General features: G+C 40.3%; 1 protein-coding gene across 1 annotated transcript; it reads right to left on the bottom strand.

Annotated features, from left to right (window-relative positions):
- Window positions 1-3684: 3684 nt before the first annotated feature.
- Window positions 3685-12458, bottom strand: LOC119916324 (leucine-rich repeat-containing protein 4B-like). Its single transcript, XM_038736302.1, has 3 exons — window positions 12034-12458; window positions 7713-8322; window positions 3685-7608 (listed from the first exon to the last, which is right to left on the bottom strand). The coding sequence occupies exons 2-3, from the start codon at window positions 7953-7955 to the stop codon at window positions 5611-5613; spliced, it is 2241 nt and encodes a 746-aa protein (XP_038592230.1). The 5' UTR covers window positions 7956-8322; window positions 12034-12458; the 3' UTR covers window positions 3685-5610.
- Between the last annotated feature and the right edge of the window lie 6455 nt (window positions 12459-18913).

The following is an 18913-nucleotide window of genomic DNA, read 5'->3' as shown; positions in this document are numbered from 1 at the left end:
GAGAGGTTATTGAATTTGAAGGGAAAAAGACAGCATTGGGAAAAGGAGAGGACAGCGCAGGCAGAGTGGATTTCTAGAAAATGACTGCACCATACGCCTGGACAGATGTAAATCAGAAATCCGGTTTTCCTCCTTTTTTTTTTAAAACACAAAATATTTTGAAATTACATTGGGGAGTTCATGTTGATAAAACATAACTCCTGTGCATATGGTTGCTTTATGCTGCAACGGTTGTATGTGGCCTTTTTAAATTCCACCTTTTCTAATTCATGTAACTCCATCACATTATAGCCAAGATCACAGAATGCTCTAAATGTATTTGCATTTGAGCATTTCTCTTTCATCTTTAGTGCATATTAATGTATTCTTTTCTGCTGCATACACACTTGCTTTGCTCACCCCCCACTTCATGTGAGCATTACCCCTTTTCAAACATAGCAAGAAAAAGAGAAATTCAAGCCTTCGTTGCGCATTTTGTTTGCTCACTATTAACACAAGCTGAGAGATGGGAGAAAGCTGAAAAACACAGATATTAATAATCTGTTTGAAAATATGTCACCTCAAGGTGCTACAGAAGATTTGGTTTGATAGCGTTCCTTTGCTTTGGGTTACAGCTTTCAGAAAATACTACGATGTAACCATAATGTACTGTAGCTGTCTTTTCTATTGCTATTTCAGTGTACAGCCCTTCAGCATTATGTCCAAGACGTCTCATGGGGACTGAGATCTCTGGAGACCAGAGTACAAGCCAAGTACAATTACATTCAAGGAAATCACTTTGCATAGTGCCCCCTAAGACATTTCAAATACAGTCTCTCTGCTGTAAGGCCCCAAACATTTTATCTAAACATATAATTCAAATTCAATGTCATGGTTCATCACTGATGCATTTGTTATTACTTGAATCCCTTGAGGTTGTTCTTTCATAATGTTGGTTGGATTTGTGCTGCGCAGTGGACATCTGTGATCGTCTATACACAAATAAGTTTGAAAATATCAAATCTAGAACATGTAGATGATCTCAAGGACAAAATACAACACAGTGAAGCAAAAGAATAAAGCTCTATTTTGCCAGCCCTTTCAAGACAAGATCCAATAATGATGTTTTGATGAAGGTCAAGTACCCTGCCTATTCTTAGCCAGCATAAAAATGTGTTATTCCAGCAACATACGTTTCTTTTACGCCTGTCTTGCATGGAAAATGTCTAACTATTCACTAAAAGGATCTGGTTTGTTTTTTTGTTTTCCTTTTCCTTTCAGCTTTGTCAGATTTGTAAATTCACAACATGCGCTGATGATAAAAAATGGCAGGTTAATGTACAATTTAGCTAATGTAACATGATGGTGAATTTGATTTATTAAGGCGGTTGCCATGCTGTAGTGATTACAGCACGTAATAATGTTGGGTTGAATTTGTTAGATTAATATGACTGTACTTCTACAGCCACCCCACTTAATCAATTAGTCAACTAATTTGTTATATGACTTCAATCAGCAAAGACTAATAGATCAGTAAGAGGTTTTTATTACGCTAACGTATGAGCCCACCTCACCATTATATTATTTTAGAGGTTTTATGTTGTTCTTCTAAGGTCAATGAGTCATTTTCATGTTTATATGTACAGTTCAAGAAATCTGTTTATGTTTTTACAGCATCTGCAAATGGTTCGACTGACTGACTGAATTTGTTAGCTGCTGGCACTTGATAAATTCTGTGAAACTACATTTGCTGTAATACCACAACATTTGCACGGACTGTTATATAACAAGCTACCAACTATTACAATATAAGTGTGCACAAAGCAGGAATACAAGGGGCCTTTGTGACCAAGCATAACATTATTTTGAAAGTGCTTGTCTCCAAATTAAAGTGTAAAAAGCAAAAACATAAAGAATTAATAAAAACAGTGTAAACACAATTATTTTTCAGACCTTTTTTCATTTTGTTTTATAAAGTTTTATGCAATAACTTATTTGAAACATGGTCATGTTAAAAATGTGAAGTGATTTATCATTTAGTTAGTTGTGGTGCTCTGTAGGATGAAATCACAACAAAGAATGAAAGTGGTATATGTTTCTAATAGCAGAATAACTCCTTACAGCGGGTGTAAAATTTAAGTCACAGAAGTAGCAAACAGAGAAATAATATACCTCTCAGTCATTATATGACAGTCATTGAAGTGCCAGTACAGCACATGATGATTTTGCTATAGTTGAAGACATACACTCTTCTGCCACACTGTGTGCCTGGATGAATGCATGAAAAAAATTACATTTAATGACAATACATAAAGACTCAAATTGATAATATCACATATATAACCAACAACTGGAAAAAAAGAGAAAAAACCCACAAAATGTCATTTTTTAATCCTTTTGTATTAAAGAGATCTATTTTTTCTAGAGCTTAACACCATTTTCTACCTCTTTTTAAAAAGCTTTAAACACAGACCCATACTATTGTCATATTGTTTTATTAAACAGCTTACCTTTAAAGGAACAAAAGGTCAGTCCATTTCTTGTCTTGCAATCTGGTGTCTCAGATATGCTAATCCATTTTATTAAGGAGTTTTACTTCCGACATACCAAGAAATGTCATCTGCGCTGAGCAGCATGGTGCAGAGCATACACATATTCCAGTACTCTATCTATAGCCAAACTGCATCAATTCACCACCATATAATACAGTGATGTACAGTTGCCCACTATGCACATATTCAGATTCCAATCTCAAGCTTAATGAGCTTCGTTAAAAGGGATCATATGTTTGTTAACATTACTGTTGTAGAAGGAGCCCCTTTTTAAATCGCATCAAGGTCTATATGTAACACGACAGCCACTATACTAAGATGCAACAAAGCTCTTCTGCATATCCTCCAAATGTTAATAATAATGATGATAACTGTTTAGATATATGAAATGAACATTTCTGTGCCGATTAGGTGAGTCACCATCACAATAAAACACTGCCACCGTAGTGCTCAGGTAAGACGATTTGTTCCACGGTTAACATGCAGGAATGTACCCTCACACACAAGGAGGGATCTAGTATGCTCTTTGAAATCTGAAGGCAAAGCCACCAAATGTAGTACATCAAGGGAGCAGCCATATGTTGTGTCTTTAGGCTTCATTTATATTCTATTTGTGTATCTCTGGGGCTACCGTTGCCCACTAGCTCTGTCTGTGGGGTCGCAACACATTTACATTTACAATGGTTTTGAATGAGATTCACTAGCAAATGTTGGGAAAATACATGGCTGCAATTTAGACAAAATTTGTGATTTGATCAGTCAGTTTTACATGTGGTATTGTACCTCTAATTAAGTTGTATTTTGAAAGATGACTTAGATGTTTGGCATTAAACAGGATAAACGTGGTGTGCCTAGATGTAAAAGATGTTCCTTTCATGGATTAACCTCTGTGGCAGCACAATCTGGGTGGGTAATGTCTGATACCATCACTCATATTATTATCACCATTATTAATATTCCTCAGTGTTCCTTTTCTTCCAGTAAGTGTGGGCTAGTTGCTAAGAAAAACCATCATCACTCACATAAAACAGCTCCTACACACACACACACACACACACACACACACATATATATATATATATATATATATATATATATATATATATATATATATATGCAACAAAAAAAACGCAAAATCATGTACAGAGCTGCATTACAGTCCTTGTTGATTGTTACACTTTTCTGTAACTGGTCGCATGTCCAGTTTGTGCTCAATTGCAACAAACATTTTAGGTTCCTGCTTGATGAATACAGTCTGTTACCTCAAAAAAGGTAAGTTATTCTACGCAAGTCTTTCCTAATCTTACTTGCCATTTCCAAACAAGTACAAAATTAATCAGCATGGGAGAAGCAAACTGAGGGCTAACTACAAACAAAAATGCCGTTGTTAAGAATAAGATCATCTGGATCTGTTAAAAACACTAATTTTGCAAACCAGTAGTGTCTGTAGAACATCTACACAAGAGTGACTAAAAGACTGTCTGAGCATGTTAATAGAGCACATGGCACCTATCATTAACAGGGTGACTAATGTCTAAACCACAAACCATACATTCAATCCAGGTTTAGCACAGAGGCCTGCATCATGTCTCACTCTTTACTTATGTGGTTGCCATATTGACCAGCCACAACCCAATATATGATTGATTTATTTCACACGTAATGATACATGGCTAGACAACTGTACACATTATATCAAACTAACAAAAATAAAGAAATACATAGTTGAAACGCAAGAAGCGTAAATGGCATTTAACATATGAAAGTTACACTGTAAAAATGTGGATCTTACAATTGCCATACAACCAGACATTATTATTATTAATATACTGTACATTTCCATTCATTCCAATCATCCTAATATGGATGTTTAATCCCTTCTTAAATGCTGCTGCAGGTAGATGTCTAATCATCCTTATGACAGCATTTTATGGCATGATTATGGTAACCATGAGCAAGGAGGTCATATCAAATTCCTGTCTAAAAGCAAATATCCGGCTACTGATCTGATTCAAATAACACATTGTCAACACTTTATTTTACCCATACAGGTCTTTGCATTGGATCACCTTTCCGTGTTTGTGGATCATTGTTTTACCATTCTTTTATGCTGGCATTTAAGTATCAGAATTGTCAATTCAAATACCAAGTAGCTGGTTTTTACAAAATACATAATACACTCTCAGAACACAAAAGTTGATCATGATTACTACTGAAGCAACAGAAAAAAGTTTGTCAAACGGAGATCTGCATTTACTGTTCTACAACCTAAATGGACTTTATGTCACAAAGCCAATTCAAAGATTCACAATGAGTGTTGCAATTGAGCCCTTATGTTTCTGAGAAGTAGCCAAACTTAAAACATGTATCATAACCAACCTCCACTATCGCCGCCCCTGATTATTCACAAAGAAACAAACTATACCAGCTTATACATCCACCCCAAAATATCTCTGCATTGGAGTCTGCAATGATACATATTTAAATGAAAATATATTTATATAATTTGTGGATTTTTCACAGTAGTTTGTACTGCACTGTACCTTTTTGTCCATCTATGTATGCCTACATAATTGTCACCTTGGAGTCTATTGAGTCACTTGAGAGAGAGTGTGGCTTGTGTTTTTGTGGAAGAAAAATGTCTCTTGAATTTTGTTCTGTAATATCTCCGATCTTCAGTGTGATGAATGCTGTGCATGTCTTTCATCTCTGATGGCCAACGATGATGTGGGGACTGATAACTCTGAAAGGCTAGTTTTTCCCTATGAGAACACAGCTTGTAGAAACTGCAAAAAACATTTGCTTTGGCACAGATTTACATTGTAGCAATGTCCATTCCTTGATCTCCATGGCCATGATCGTTACTACAAACACAAGTGGCCCATTGTGGTAATCCTTGGCTCAGTACACTGTCACGGATAAGTCTATGTGTTTGTGTATTGCCGTGTCAGTCTATCCTCTCTCCTTGTGTAATGTCAATGCACTCTAGTGTCTAATCATTCCGTGCATAAACCCGACATCAATCCCCTCTCTGTCTCCGACTCTTGCTCACTCTCTCTCTATACTCTCACTTTTGTTTTTAAATCTGAGTCTCTTGGACATTTTCCTTCGAGCTTCCCTTGAAGAGAAGAGGCTCCATTTGCGGATTCTGGTTTTGGCCCATGAAACCCTTGATCGATCCATGTAAGCCCATGGTAGGCATGGGGAGAGACATCGGCAGCGGTGGCGACATAGAACTGGGGTTGATGTTGGTGCCATTGCCTGAAGTAGAGAGCAAATTAGATGTAGAGATTGGGACAGAGGTACAGGAGATGGGGATATCCTGGCATTGCTGGTTCTTGTTATTGAGGATCCCTCCTGGTCCCATCCCGTCTGTGCCAATACTAAGACCCATAACGTTGTTGTTGAAATGATGAGTCTTGTAGTAATGGTTGAGAGTGTCTGTGCGGCCAATGTTGGGAAGGTTGACTATTTCTGGATGATGTATTCTTAGGGTTCCTTCTCCACCACTGCCAGAATTCAGTGTCGAACCACCTGAGATGCCACTCCCAGCCCCGGCTCCAATCTCATCTTCAACATTGACAATTTCAATGGCTCTGGCAGGGCCGTGGTGCTTGTGTAGCTGGTGCTGCTTCCGTAGTTTATAGAATACCACCAACATTACAGCTGCCATAAAGGTAATGGCCACAAAGCAACCAATGATGATTTTAGTTGTTTTCATTACATCATCCAGGCCTGGAATGTTAGTTACATCCATTATGGACACAGTCACTGCATTTTCAGTAGCTCTGTTGGCACGTGGGGACAGTGAGGAAAGAGAAGAGAGAGAAGGTGATATGGTGATGCCAGGTCGGCCCTCTAACACCCCTCTTTGAACAGTAGGATTGGGAAAATCTATGAAGGTCTCGTTAATATACTGTCTCGCTGAGTTCTTCTCATCTCCTCTTACTGTCTCTACTGTTTCTACAGTGACAGTGGTGAAATAGCTGTAGCTGTTGCTGGGGTCTGAAGCAGACACATTGAGCACGGCGGTTGCAGTGGTGTTTCCAGCAGAGTTGGTTACCATGCAAGTGTATTGCCCAGTGTCTTGCACGGTCACATTTGTGAAGTTCAGTGTTCCGTCATGAAGCACTGAGATCCTAACTCGGTATGATCCGTGGGTCATCAGAGTCCCATTTGGAGTGAACCAATTTACAGAGGTCATCGAGGTTCCTGTACGACATTTCAGCTCAGCAGCCATGCCTTCAGTGACATTGAGGTCAGTGGGTGGCTCAACAATCACGGGGGCATAGCAGGTAAAGTGGCTCTGGTCTAGTTCCCCAATGTACTTTCCCTTTAGACCTGGGGGCGCATGGCAGCGAGCACAACATGTGGTGTTGCTGGGAACTGTTTCTTTCAGCCACCAGCTGAGCCAAAGGACATCACAGTTGCACACCCAGGGGTTGTGGTTGAGATGCACCCTCTCCAACTGGTGCAAAGGGGTGAAGAGGTCATGGGGCAGGGAATGCAGGGAATTGTGGGAAAGGTTGAGCTCCTCCAAGTTTTTGAGGTCATCAAAAGCATTGCGTTCGATGACTGACACTCTGGAGTGCATTAGCCACAGCTTGCGAAGTGACACTAGGCCCTGGAAGGACCCAGGCCTGACTATCCCGAGCTGGTTTCCTGACAGCTCCAACTCCTCTAGTCGAACTAGTGGGGTGAGGTTAGGGATGTCCTTCAAGCCACACATGCCAAGATTCAAGAAGCGCAAGTTGACCAGACCTTCAAAGGCAGCCTCTGAGATGAAATCCAGCTTCCTGAGTTCCCCTAGATCGAGACGGCGTAAAGAGGGAACACGGTGAAAGGCAAATGCCGGCAGTGTCTCGATGGGGTTGTTTCGTAGCCATAGTTCCTTTAGCTTGCTGAGGTACTCAAAGGCTTGTGACGGCACCACTGTGAGACGGTTGTCAAAAAGCTCCAGTGTGTTGAGGTTGGGAAGGCCAATAAAAGCTCCCACCTCAATTTGCCGGATGTGGTTCTTGGAGAGCTGGAGGATTTCCAAATGCCGCAGGTGCTTAAATGTGTCAGACTTGATCACCTGGTGTGGAAACAAAAACATGGAAGCATGTTGTAGCAACATCAAAATGACTGCTGTCAAAATATATTAATTCAGTCTGAATTTGTAGATGAAGCCATATTTACCTGAATTGTGTTCTCTTGTAGATTGAGGTATCTTGTGTTCTCTGAAATACTGTCTGGGACTTGATCTAAACTCTTCCTTGTACAGATGACACGGCTCGCCTGATTGGAGCAGGTACACAGGGTGGGGCAGGGGGGTGCTGCCTCTGTCAGCTGAGGTCCATGGTTGTGTAACCACAACAAAAGTTGGACCAGCCAGAGGAGGGGGGAAGGGGTACAGGGGCTGGTCACCATGACAACACGCATGGCAACTGAGTCATGACCCACCCCTATTGCTATGATGTTGATAAGTCACTTCCAAACAAGTGAATTTAAGTGCATATATTGATGTTCATATTGTATGCTCTTATTTATTTATTTTCTCCTTCAAGCAGCCACTTTAAGAATTGAGAGATAAAACTGTTAATTGTTAAAAATGTTAAAGACACCTATCATTAATTGGTTATTTTACTTTGCTCATGCTTCTGTGACCATCAAACAATTGTTCTTTTCAACATATCATTTTAGGGAACCTGGTATTTTTGGTTCCCTTGAGAATTATTAGAATAGAAATCAAATTTGGGGGAGGATTTGCTCTTGGAAGTGTTGTCTTTGTAGAGGCAGTTGCTTCTCACTGTAGGAGGAAGAAAGAAAAGAAGAGAGAGGAAGGAGGTCAAGTAAGTGCACAATGGAGTAGCTTTAAGATATTAGCTTAGCACATACATGCACGTCTTCTCAGGACTTCATTTAAATCTCAAAATATTACAAAGTCCTGACGCCAGAGTGTATGACAAGCTAGGTCAGGCTTTCTTTCCTAAAGAGGTGGCTCTCAAATTGTGGCCTGTAGTCCAACTGGTGAGTCAGCTGCCATTTTCTTCATAGGTTGAACTTAACATCTGGGTCATGGTCTGAAATGGCCACAAATTTCTAAAACCTCAAGCTTGGTCACAAGTGCTGCAACAGACCCATTGGAATGGCAGTCTCTTCATCCACGATATTGGTATATGCTCGCATAAAAATCAAAAGCAAGGTTGTGGAATGCAATTACAACTGCTGACGGGATTATTCTAGACGTGAGGTTAATGACGAAATTCATGCATTCCATCATGAGGCAGTAGCTGTAATTTAGCAATTAAGATATGAAGGAATGATTCTTGATTCCTGAAATTTTACTGCAATGTTGTGTGCAATGCACAATCAGCTAATGTTGATGAACCAAATGTGAAAATTACAACTAGATTGTGAACAAAGGGCAAAAAAGATTTGAGATTGAGATTTGCATTTGTAATAGATAAATGTGAATTTGTGTGTCTTGGTTAAGAGAGTGTCACACACTTCTTGAAACAGAAATTGCTGCAAGCATGAGCAGACTCACTATATTTAGAAAAGGATGGGCTGTTTACCCTTACAATGATTAGACCAAAAACAAAGTGTTCATTGTTTTGTCAAGCATGTTATGCTTGATGCTATGACTAGCAGTCACAAGCTTGTGTTGTCTGTTGAAAACAAATAAGAAGATCTTTGTTCCCTGTCACTTATATGATCACTGTTTTGCCATTATGGATATTTTATATAAAATAACTCTCCTAATGTTTTTACTCTCTGATAAATAGGTTATTTTTTAAAGGGTCCCTGGTAGTCCTTAGTATCTCCTCTCCTATGTAGCGACGATGCATGCGCTCCTAGAAACACGGTTGCTGTGGCAACTTGCTCACTCACCATCTTGTGTTTTTACTGTCCAATGCCCTATTCCACATTACTGTGTTTAGCTGAGCTTGATGAACATTTGCTGTTCAAGACTGACCAACAGCACCTTTGTGGTCTAAATCTTATATTTGATTTAAAGCGTAAGGTTTATTCTCATCACAGAATTTTGTGTTACACCAGATATAAAATCAACAGTCATTTTCTCAGTAGATACCTTGACCTAGAGGAATACAACTGAATGTTGAAAATCTAGTTTTGAAAATATATATTTGCATAAGTGCAGGGAAACCTGGGAAAGCACACAGTTGAACCTTAGCCTTCAGTATCACAACAGGGGGAACCACTTGCCATGAATCTTAATATCTACAAGGTCTGAGGATTAGGTCAACATCAGTCTTTATTAAAAACATAGCTCTGAGAACTCTTAAAGCAGCTATTAAGAAAGCTCATAAGGGAATGTATGCTAAAAATAGACTTTTTCAGATGCTCTGCACATCCCACAGACTCGCTCTCTCTCTGACACACACACAGCTATTCACACATCCATACCCACAACTGTCCTAACTGTAACTGCCACAGAGAAATAACAACACATAATCTATATCTAATAAGAAAAATGTAGATTTATGAATGCAAATGCTAAACTTGCATGTTATTCTATGCAGCCCCTTTGCAGCACTCCTCATTATGGTGTTCTTTACACTGCTGTCCTTCCTTGAAGAGTCTCCATCTCATCCCCACACAGCAGGTAATTATGCATTTCAATAACTTGACTGAATTGAAATAAAAAGTTTCATTCTCTCTCACATGTCAGAATTGTATCTAATCCAGAGTGGTGGCTTAATAGCTACAGTGATTAGCTCAACAGAAAATGATTCGTGGAAGCATCAAAACACAACATCATTAATATTTAGCTGGTTATAGAATTGATCATGCATGTGCTCTCTAAATGTAAATGAATGAGATGAGCAGTTGTATTCATCAAAAATACATTCTGATATTGGTCTAATTTTCCTTTTGCAAAAATGAGAAATTGTTATTTTTCACAGCATCGGTTGTTTGATGTATTTTCTTTCTCAAAATAAGTACTAAAAGTACATTGAAGGAATTGAGTTAAAGTTTGTCTTTGTATTAGGTGGCAAAGGTCACTATGGAGACCGTAAAAACTATATATGTAAAACACCACACAGGGTAAAATTGGATTATGGGAGAGACCTTGAATCTGCTAGCAGGATGCCTGTTGCCTTGACCCTGAATCTTCAAGTTCTCCACCACATGAGAGCTTAAGAACAACAGCATACACCGATGATGGCCTTTTTTTCTAGAATAATACACCTTGACTCATCTGAGGGTCAGTTCCTTTGCCAGTGGCCTTCCTCCTCATCCTTGTGCTAAATGTGTTTTCTTTAGGTTTATGACGCGGTTGAAACATCGTCTCTATTGTACTTTAATTCCCCTCACAGGTATTTCTCTTTCATGATCTTAGCCGTTTTACCATGTCAAGAGCAGATTGCAGCCATGTAGATATCGATTATTGGATCAGGCCTAAGAAAGCGCTCAGTCGTGAAAAGACAAATTAGCTGTAAGCTGCTGACCAATTGCTACAAACCAATCACATCATCGTAAGCGCCTGATTGTATCAATGCCCTGCTCTCCACAACAAATTCATTAAGGTTTATAAAGAGGCAAAAATCGTGGTGTTGTTATCAATAAACACCGAGGCTGTGGGGATGTTTCCTGTATGCCTACACAAGGCCCAATTAGACCTCATGTATTTACAGATGAAACACAAAGCGACACAGGTGCAGCAGGGCCAACATCATCTGCTGTAACTATGACAACACTAGATTGATTCAGGACGTGGGAATCAGGGTAGGATGGGACGCATTTCACCAGCACAGTAACAATCAGAGCTTTAAGAGAGAGAGAAATGCAGGTTCACGCCAAATATTTTTGAAACTTTCAACTGATGACATTTATATTTTTCCCATTTGCCTCATATCAACTCGTGAAAAAAAAGCTCCCCCCACCACCAGAAAAAACAGCCATAACCTGGCGGTTTCTCCTGCAGTCGCAACCTCTAATCTGCAATCTCTCCTCATCATATAGCCTCTAGCATAATATCTCCTACAATTCAACAGAATGGCCTTATTCATCTATGCAGCTGCGCTCACTACGGCGCACCTTCTCGGGAACGCAATTGAAATTCTGAATAGGCCTAATTCTGCACATGCTGCATTACAAAATGGCTTGCATCCATTCTCTCTTCATGGTAATGACAACATGACTGCACCCAAAAATAATCCATAGGCTCTGTATTTTTATTTTATTTATTTTGGTGGAAAATAACGTGTGGACATGTGAAACACACAGGCTTACATAAGGAACCGTGTTATTTTAATACATTTGCAAGGACTACCACAGCTTTATTCAACTGACATCGACGTTGACTGTATCTTTAGCTTATATAAATTATTTACTCAAGTTACTATGCATCTGTGTAGCCTTTGCACGTTTCATTAATCAATCTTTGTCATCTCGTGAGTGATCTCAGCATCCATGCAGATTAGGTAACAAATGCAATAATTAACGCCGGCCATTTCAGTCCTTTCTACCTGTACAACCAATATACACGTACCTTAATGTTCCGGCGGCTGCGGCGTAAGGTCGATGTTTTCTCTCCTCTCGCCCCTTCTCCCGACCGTTAGTTTTCTAACCTCGCTATCTATCTCTCCTTTTTCTCTTCCCTAAATTGATTCGCTTGTTTCCACGGCTGTGAGCAGGCTCTTGTTCTTGTAGGCTATTCCGCAGCGCCAACGCAACGCGGGGTGCTACAGTGATGGCAGGTTAAAGATGAACACAATCCACACACACGGGAGGGGGGGGACGGAGATCAGATTAAGGGTCTTTGGAGAAAATGATGTTAGTATTATCACATTCAGGAACGAGGTCTGGGACGAGTGCATCCATGCGCCTTATCATCCTTGGAGAGGAACGCAGGCAGCAAACGCGACGGCGCCCGGTGGGCAGAGCATTTTGCGTCCAGCATAAGAGGCTCTTTACGCATATTCCGTATGCTCAGTCTGAATCCCACTAAGACAGCATTAGAAGAATGGATGAAGGACTGACTGCTTATGGATGTACCTGCGTTTTCTTAGATGATTTAAACGTTTAAACATGTATGGATGACTGTTGTACGGTTCTTTAGCCTATAGTCTATTAGGTTTTGTTTAGTCTGCAGATTTTGTTTCAGATTGCAGGTGGCACAGAATCATGTAATGACTATGGAGTCATATTTATTAATATGACTCAGCAGTTCTGAATGATCAACAGGATAACTTGAGTCAGCCTGTTTCTCCTAATTCTGTGACATTTCAAGCATTTTTGGTCAGTTTTCAGTGTTTATCACCATGACATAGACACTTGTTTAGCTTTGAACCATTGGGCCAAAACATCTGTAGTAAGAAACATTTCTGCTCCATTGAGTCTTAAAGAGTTTTGTAGGCCTACTAACATCCATATTCATCATGAATGTGCAGTGCAAGCACATATATTACAGTAATGGCCAGCTAAGATTAAATCTAGCAGACTAATGAGGTCTGTTTTCTGCAGTCTTTGCATATGAGTATTTTTTCCCCTAAAACCCTTCTCAGTGGTATATTTTAAGCTGTACATAAGGAAGCCACAGTCACTTTTACTTGCTACCATCATCCAGACTCAAAGAGCAAACACTCTGCAGCCCTGTGAGGTTTGCACATTTTAAAACCCAAACCTTGACATACTTTTGAATCCTGAAAATGTGCATATGAAGTATTTTGAGATCAGGTTCCAGAGTTAAGTGGGCTACCAGTGGGCTGCTGCACATTTTAATTAGTAAATTGAAATGAATGTCAGCAAGTTATTAGCCAATAAAGAAAGCTTCAGTCAGTAAAGCGATGCCAGTCTTTCTCTCTAAGTGGCCTACCCATATCGATCTTTGCCATGTGTATGTCCATATGTGTCAAGTGCTGTATCTCCTGTATCATCATTATCCCCTTCACAAAGCAGGCAGCATTTATTTCAGTTCAAAATTGCAGAAGAAGAGAAGCACCCCTTGTAGCTTTGTATCCACTAGCAAAGGTTAGTTTGTAGGTAGAAATAAATCTCAGTACATCTTTGCTCTGTCTCAGCTCACACTAAAGGTCAAAGGACAGAGAAGGCCAGTTATGCTTCAGAAAGACCCCCAAGATATATACTCTCTCTCCTCCTCTCCATCGCTCTCCCTCCTTCCCTCCCTCTCTGTGAATGCCGTAGTGAGCATTGTTCACGACCACTAGCTTTTGCTGAAAGCTGCACAGCAATGAGGTCTCTGTGCCTTTTGCTTCTCTCTTCCTCTCCCCTCCCCCTCCTCTGCCTCTCTCTCCCACCCATCTCCCTCTCTCTCTTTCCCTCTCTTTCTCCCTCTATCTCGCTCCCTCTATTAAATTTCCAGTCACACAGTGGTGCAGAGGATATTCCTCCTTTCCCTCTTTCTCCCTCTTCCCTCATTCCCTATCACTCATGCTGAAATCTTAGCCCACATCCAGTCTCTCGCCCGACCCCGGCTGCCTTTCAGTGCCTTCATGCCACTCTCGCCATCTCCTCTGTCTGTACATCTTTTTGCCTTCCAACCCCCGCGCCATTTAAAATGATTCCACGCCGCCCATGCCAAACCCACCCTGTGCCTCCGCTCTCCTTCCTTCCCCCCTTTCCACTCTATGTCCTCACTGTGTCATTGCACATTGAATCTGATATCCTCCTTATGCATGTATGTGTGTGTGCAGGCACCCTTGAGCGTGTGTGTGTGTGCGTGTGTGTGTAGAGGCGATGGAGGGTAGGGAGGGAGAGGGACGTGCATTTGTGCACAGTAAATGAACAAACACTCATCGCTGTATTGCTTGTGTCATCAGTACAGGAAGGCTCTTGGAGTAGAAATACAGCGGAGAGAGCTAATCCCACTATCCAGAGGACGAGTGCATGGCATTTCCAATACAAACCCATACCCCATAAACTCTTAATGCTGTGTTAGGAGCCACAGGGGAGGAGAAGGGGAGGGCGATGAGGATTTGGCAGCAACATGCTAGTGCCAAGACATATGTGGCATGCTGATAGCAGTAGAGAGGTGCAGCTCACACTGTGAAGAGGCTTTGGAGGGGTGCTGATACACATCCATCACTTCCATCGTTTCAGGATACTAGCTGCAGGCCTCACTACTCTGGAAGTGGGTGGTTGAGTAATTGCAGACGGTTCAAAGCAAAGATTAAGAACGTGGATCATTTTTGGAGCAGTACCGTCGATGTTAGATTTGGGTGAGGAGTATTAGTGATCTGTTCAATGGCCCCAAGCGTCCAATTGGAATTGTGAACAAAGCGATATTTGTGGTGGTTATTTTTAGAAATGTCACAGAAAAAAAGTTGGATTGGTGCTCATTGCCATCTGTGCAAAAGAATAAGAGTGATTCAAGGGAGAGTTTCAAGTTATTCATGGTGACATCCCTGTGTGTGTGTGTGTGTGTGTGTGTGTGTGTGTGTGTGTGTGTGTGTGTGTGCGCGCGTGTCAGAGAGACAGAGAGGGAGAGAAAATAGAGAGAAAAATCCTAGTGTCACAGTATCTTAGCAACTGCCTCCATCTCCTTGGAGACAAGAACTGACATCATTTCCTGTCTGTGAGAACTCACTTTTGGTTTGTACACAGTGTATTTGTGCGTATGAGTGTGAGGGCATGTGTGTGTGTGTGTGTGTCTGTTTTTTGTGTGTTGGCGTGTGTCCACGTTCATATGCAGATGCGGGTCTGCAGTATGTGCACCGATGCAAACATGATGTATTTTTTGCGTCTCAGTCGGGGTGTTTTCAAGAATGTCCCTCAAATTTTTGTCATCAAAAAGACAAGAAAATAGATATTTTCTATAATAAGCATTATACGGGTATAGGGGTATACTTGAAACAATTTATTTTTGTTCAATCTTGGTATTATTTTAGAAAATAGGATTTTAAATGGAGCTGGGAATCGTCAAGACATCAAGACAAATGCTGATAGAACTCTAGTTATCGGTTATTTTTGAAGTAATTTTTTCTCATACATCAAATTTAAGTCCATAAACACAGTTTTTACCTTGTATTAGAACAAGTTTAGATATCCCACTAATGTAGAATGTTGTTTTTGTTTATTTTCAGTGTCTATCAAGTTTGTCAAGTTTGTCAGTGAGAGTATCTAGAGAGTCTGCTCTTTATGGGGTTACCAAGCAGCGTCTGTGTTTTAATGCAGAGAAAATGTCTTCAACTGCCATCTTGTGAGCAATCGAGTGAAGTGCAATCAGAAATAAATGCTCTCTTAGCTGTTTAAGTCACTGTTATTTCATGTTACATATGTGGTGGCAAAGTTTTGATTTATCACAATGCACTGTAAGTACTGTATGTATTTTAATACATCATGTAGAGGGACGCATGAGTGGATACGTTCAAGTTGGGTTGATCTTCCTGTGTTTAAACTTGGCTCAGGAACGCTGACTACATTCCATGGACGTTGTGTGGGTGGGTGTGTACGGTTCACATATCGGCCAAAAGGTTGTGTAAGGAGAGATAGATACATGACATAATTAGAGCGGTAGAAGGCATATGTGTATGTTTACACTCCTGTTATCATATATTCATGCAGTTAAGGACAGTTAGTATCAAGGTTGGATCAGAAACATACATAGAAGGGTGTCCACGACATGACTTTCAAGACTTGATAGACCTTCCATAAACTGCAGCCAAAGTGAACACACACACGTAAAATATACGAAAACCAGATGTTTTTCTGTTATTGTTATTTGAGGACTGGGTGTCCTTAGACTCACTGGGAAAAATGTGAGGAACGGGATCAAGCTAGCTCATTTGGGCACAAACAAATTTCGAAGATTGATTAACTACTGGTTTCAGCATTTGCAGGAAGACTGACTGGCTTTGTCCAAATATGGCAGGGTCTGTAAAGGGAGTGCAGGAGATAGTATGTTTTGGTAGGAATAGAAAGAGGGTGGATTTTCTGTACTGCGTCTGTCCATTCTGCAGAATCTACTCTGATTTCTTGGGGGGTTTTCCAATAAAAGAAATCTTTAAAGATGTATCTGTCTTCTCTAAATGATTGATTGTATTATTGAATATTCAATTAGGTTTGCAGGTGACTTCATCACAGTGATGAATGTCATAGTGGATATGTGATCTGAGACCACTGATCTTGCCAGCAAAGAAATTTACAAACTTATAACAGAAAAGGGTGCACCAGAATGGACACGATTCAGAAATCGGTTAATGGTGAACAAAAACCTAGGGTAATGCTTGTTATTGTTGATCAGGCCAGAGAAATACGTTGCATTTTGATTAATTTGATTGAGCACAGTTAGTAGCTCCTTCATGAGTACTTGGAGGTTTGTTTTTTCCCATCTACACTGGGGCTAGTCACAAGTAGTTTTATTTGGAGCATCAGTATCAAGTGCTAAGGTGCACGATTCATTAAACTGCTTAACAAAGTCATTAATATCTGAAAAGAGTAGTCATGAATATATCAGAGAAAAGAGGTGAAAACCAAGCTGCTGAAAGCTCATTACTCTGACTCTGAGAAGTCAGTATTGACAGTAGAACCGTGTCCAAAAGTATTCATTATGCAACTAAGTCAGACATGTGCCTGGAGTTCAGAGTCACTGACATTCAAAAACAGCTCTCACATAGAAATAGAGCTGGCTCCAAATACATTTGAAGGCAATGATTTTGTTTTGCAAATGCATCGAGAAGGAACTAAAAAAAAATCAAAGAGATTGATGACACTATTAAAGCTTGGCCAGTCCTGTGTTTAGAAACCACAGAAAGAGAAAATACTCTATAACCTCAACGACAACAAAAAAAAAAAGAAAACAAAAATGCTTCACCATCAAAGACAATCTTTAAGAGAAACAATACGGTTCACAGGTCTACTGGGATTACAGTGAATTTCCAGCAGAGAACTCAAAGACAACTGACGGATGACTCCATACAGTCAAAGGTTTGATGAGCGTAGATTCCACTGACCACAGCATATAAAAGCCAAAAGGTGCACAAGGCATCATAATCACATGATGTATGTCAGAACTACTTAGTATCACATTTGCTAAAATGCTAAAGATGCAAAATGACACAGAATAAAATGACCAAGAAAGGTTTTGACATCCAGTATAGACCTTGCCAAAAATCTGGGTCAGCTCATGAAAGAATACACAGCTTTAACCTTGGACTAGGAGATTACTATTTCGGGCTCATGTGAATCAACAAAGTCAGCAACACAAAGAGTCAGACACAGATCAGCATACGATTTACACGATATCCCAGGGGAATCAGTGTCCAACATTGTGCCAAGCTCATGCTTTAGCAGAATTTGCACACGTCAGCAAAGCATTCTTATTCAAGCACACAACTTCATCATTAAAGTACCCTCAATTAAATGGAGGAGCTAGGGGAAAGTTAAGGTACAAAGTCACTGCTGCCAAACCCAAAGGCAGACCGCCACGACATAGCAAAACTACATTTTATCATTATTATATCATCTAAGGAGAGCCAAGGCACCAGTGACCCCTGTTTCCATCCAGGGTGTCAGTGTGGACATTGTGGAGGATTACAAATACCTGGGAGTGCACATGGACAATAAATTGGACTGGGCCAAGAACACTCAAGCCCTTTGCATGAAGGGCCAAAGCCGTCTGTTTTCTGAGGAGGCTGAGGTCCTTCAACATCTGCCAGATTATGTTGAGGATGTTTTATGAGTCTGTGGTGGCCAGTGCTATCCTGTTTGCTGTTGCATGCTGGGGCAACAGGCTGAGGGTAGCGGACGCTAACAGACTCAACAAACTGATCCGCAAGGCCAGTGATGTTGTGGGGGTGGAGCTGGACTCTCTGTCGGTGGTGTCAGAGATGAGGATGCTGTCTAAGCTACATGTCATCTTGGACAATGTCTCCCACCCACTCTATGACGTGCTGCTCAAAAACAGGAGCACTTTCAGTCCCCCAAAATGCACCACTGAGCACCACAGGAAGTCATTCCTGCCTGTGGCCATCAAACTTTATAACTCCTCCCTCTAAGTGTCTGACACACGGGCCCTTATTAAACTGGACTGTATTATCTATTTTTGTGGAAAATTATCTGTTTAATAATTAATGTGCAATATTCTCTGCTTTTATTTATTCACTAGTCCTTTTTGGTTCACCATAACAATTATCCAATAGTTGTTGTACATAATGTAAATATTGTACATACCCACACTCCTTTATATTTTTCCTTTATATTTTTTATTTATATACTCTTTATCTAGCTACCATTTATTATTATTTCTATTCCTTATGCCTTGACAAGTGTGCAATTATGACAAAGAATTTCCCCTTGGGGATCAATGAAGTATTTCTGATTCTTATTTTATATGCATTGACAGTAACCTTTTCCGTCTATGAAAACATATGGCACAAATAACCTACACACAGTTCCAAGCATAGGCAAAT

The sequence above is a fragment of the Micropterus salmoides genome, unplaced genomic scaffold (genome assembly GCF_014851395.1).
Source record: "Micropterus salmoides isolate LMB-PRFRI ecotype aquatic unplaced genomic scaffold, ASM1485139v1 Ms_hic_scaffold_21, whole genome shotgun sequence".
Lineage (NCBI taxonomy): Eukaryota > Metazoa > Chordata > Actinopteri > Centrarchiformes > Centrarchidae > Micropterus > Micropterus salmoides.
The sequence above is the reverse complement of the archived record's forward strand: the minus strand, read 5'-3'. Positions and strand labels throughout refer to the sequence as shown.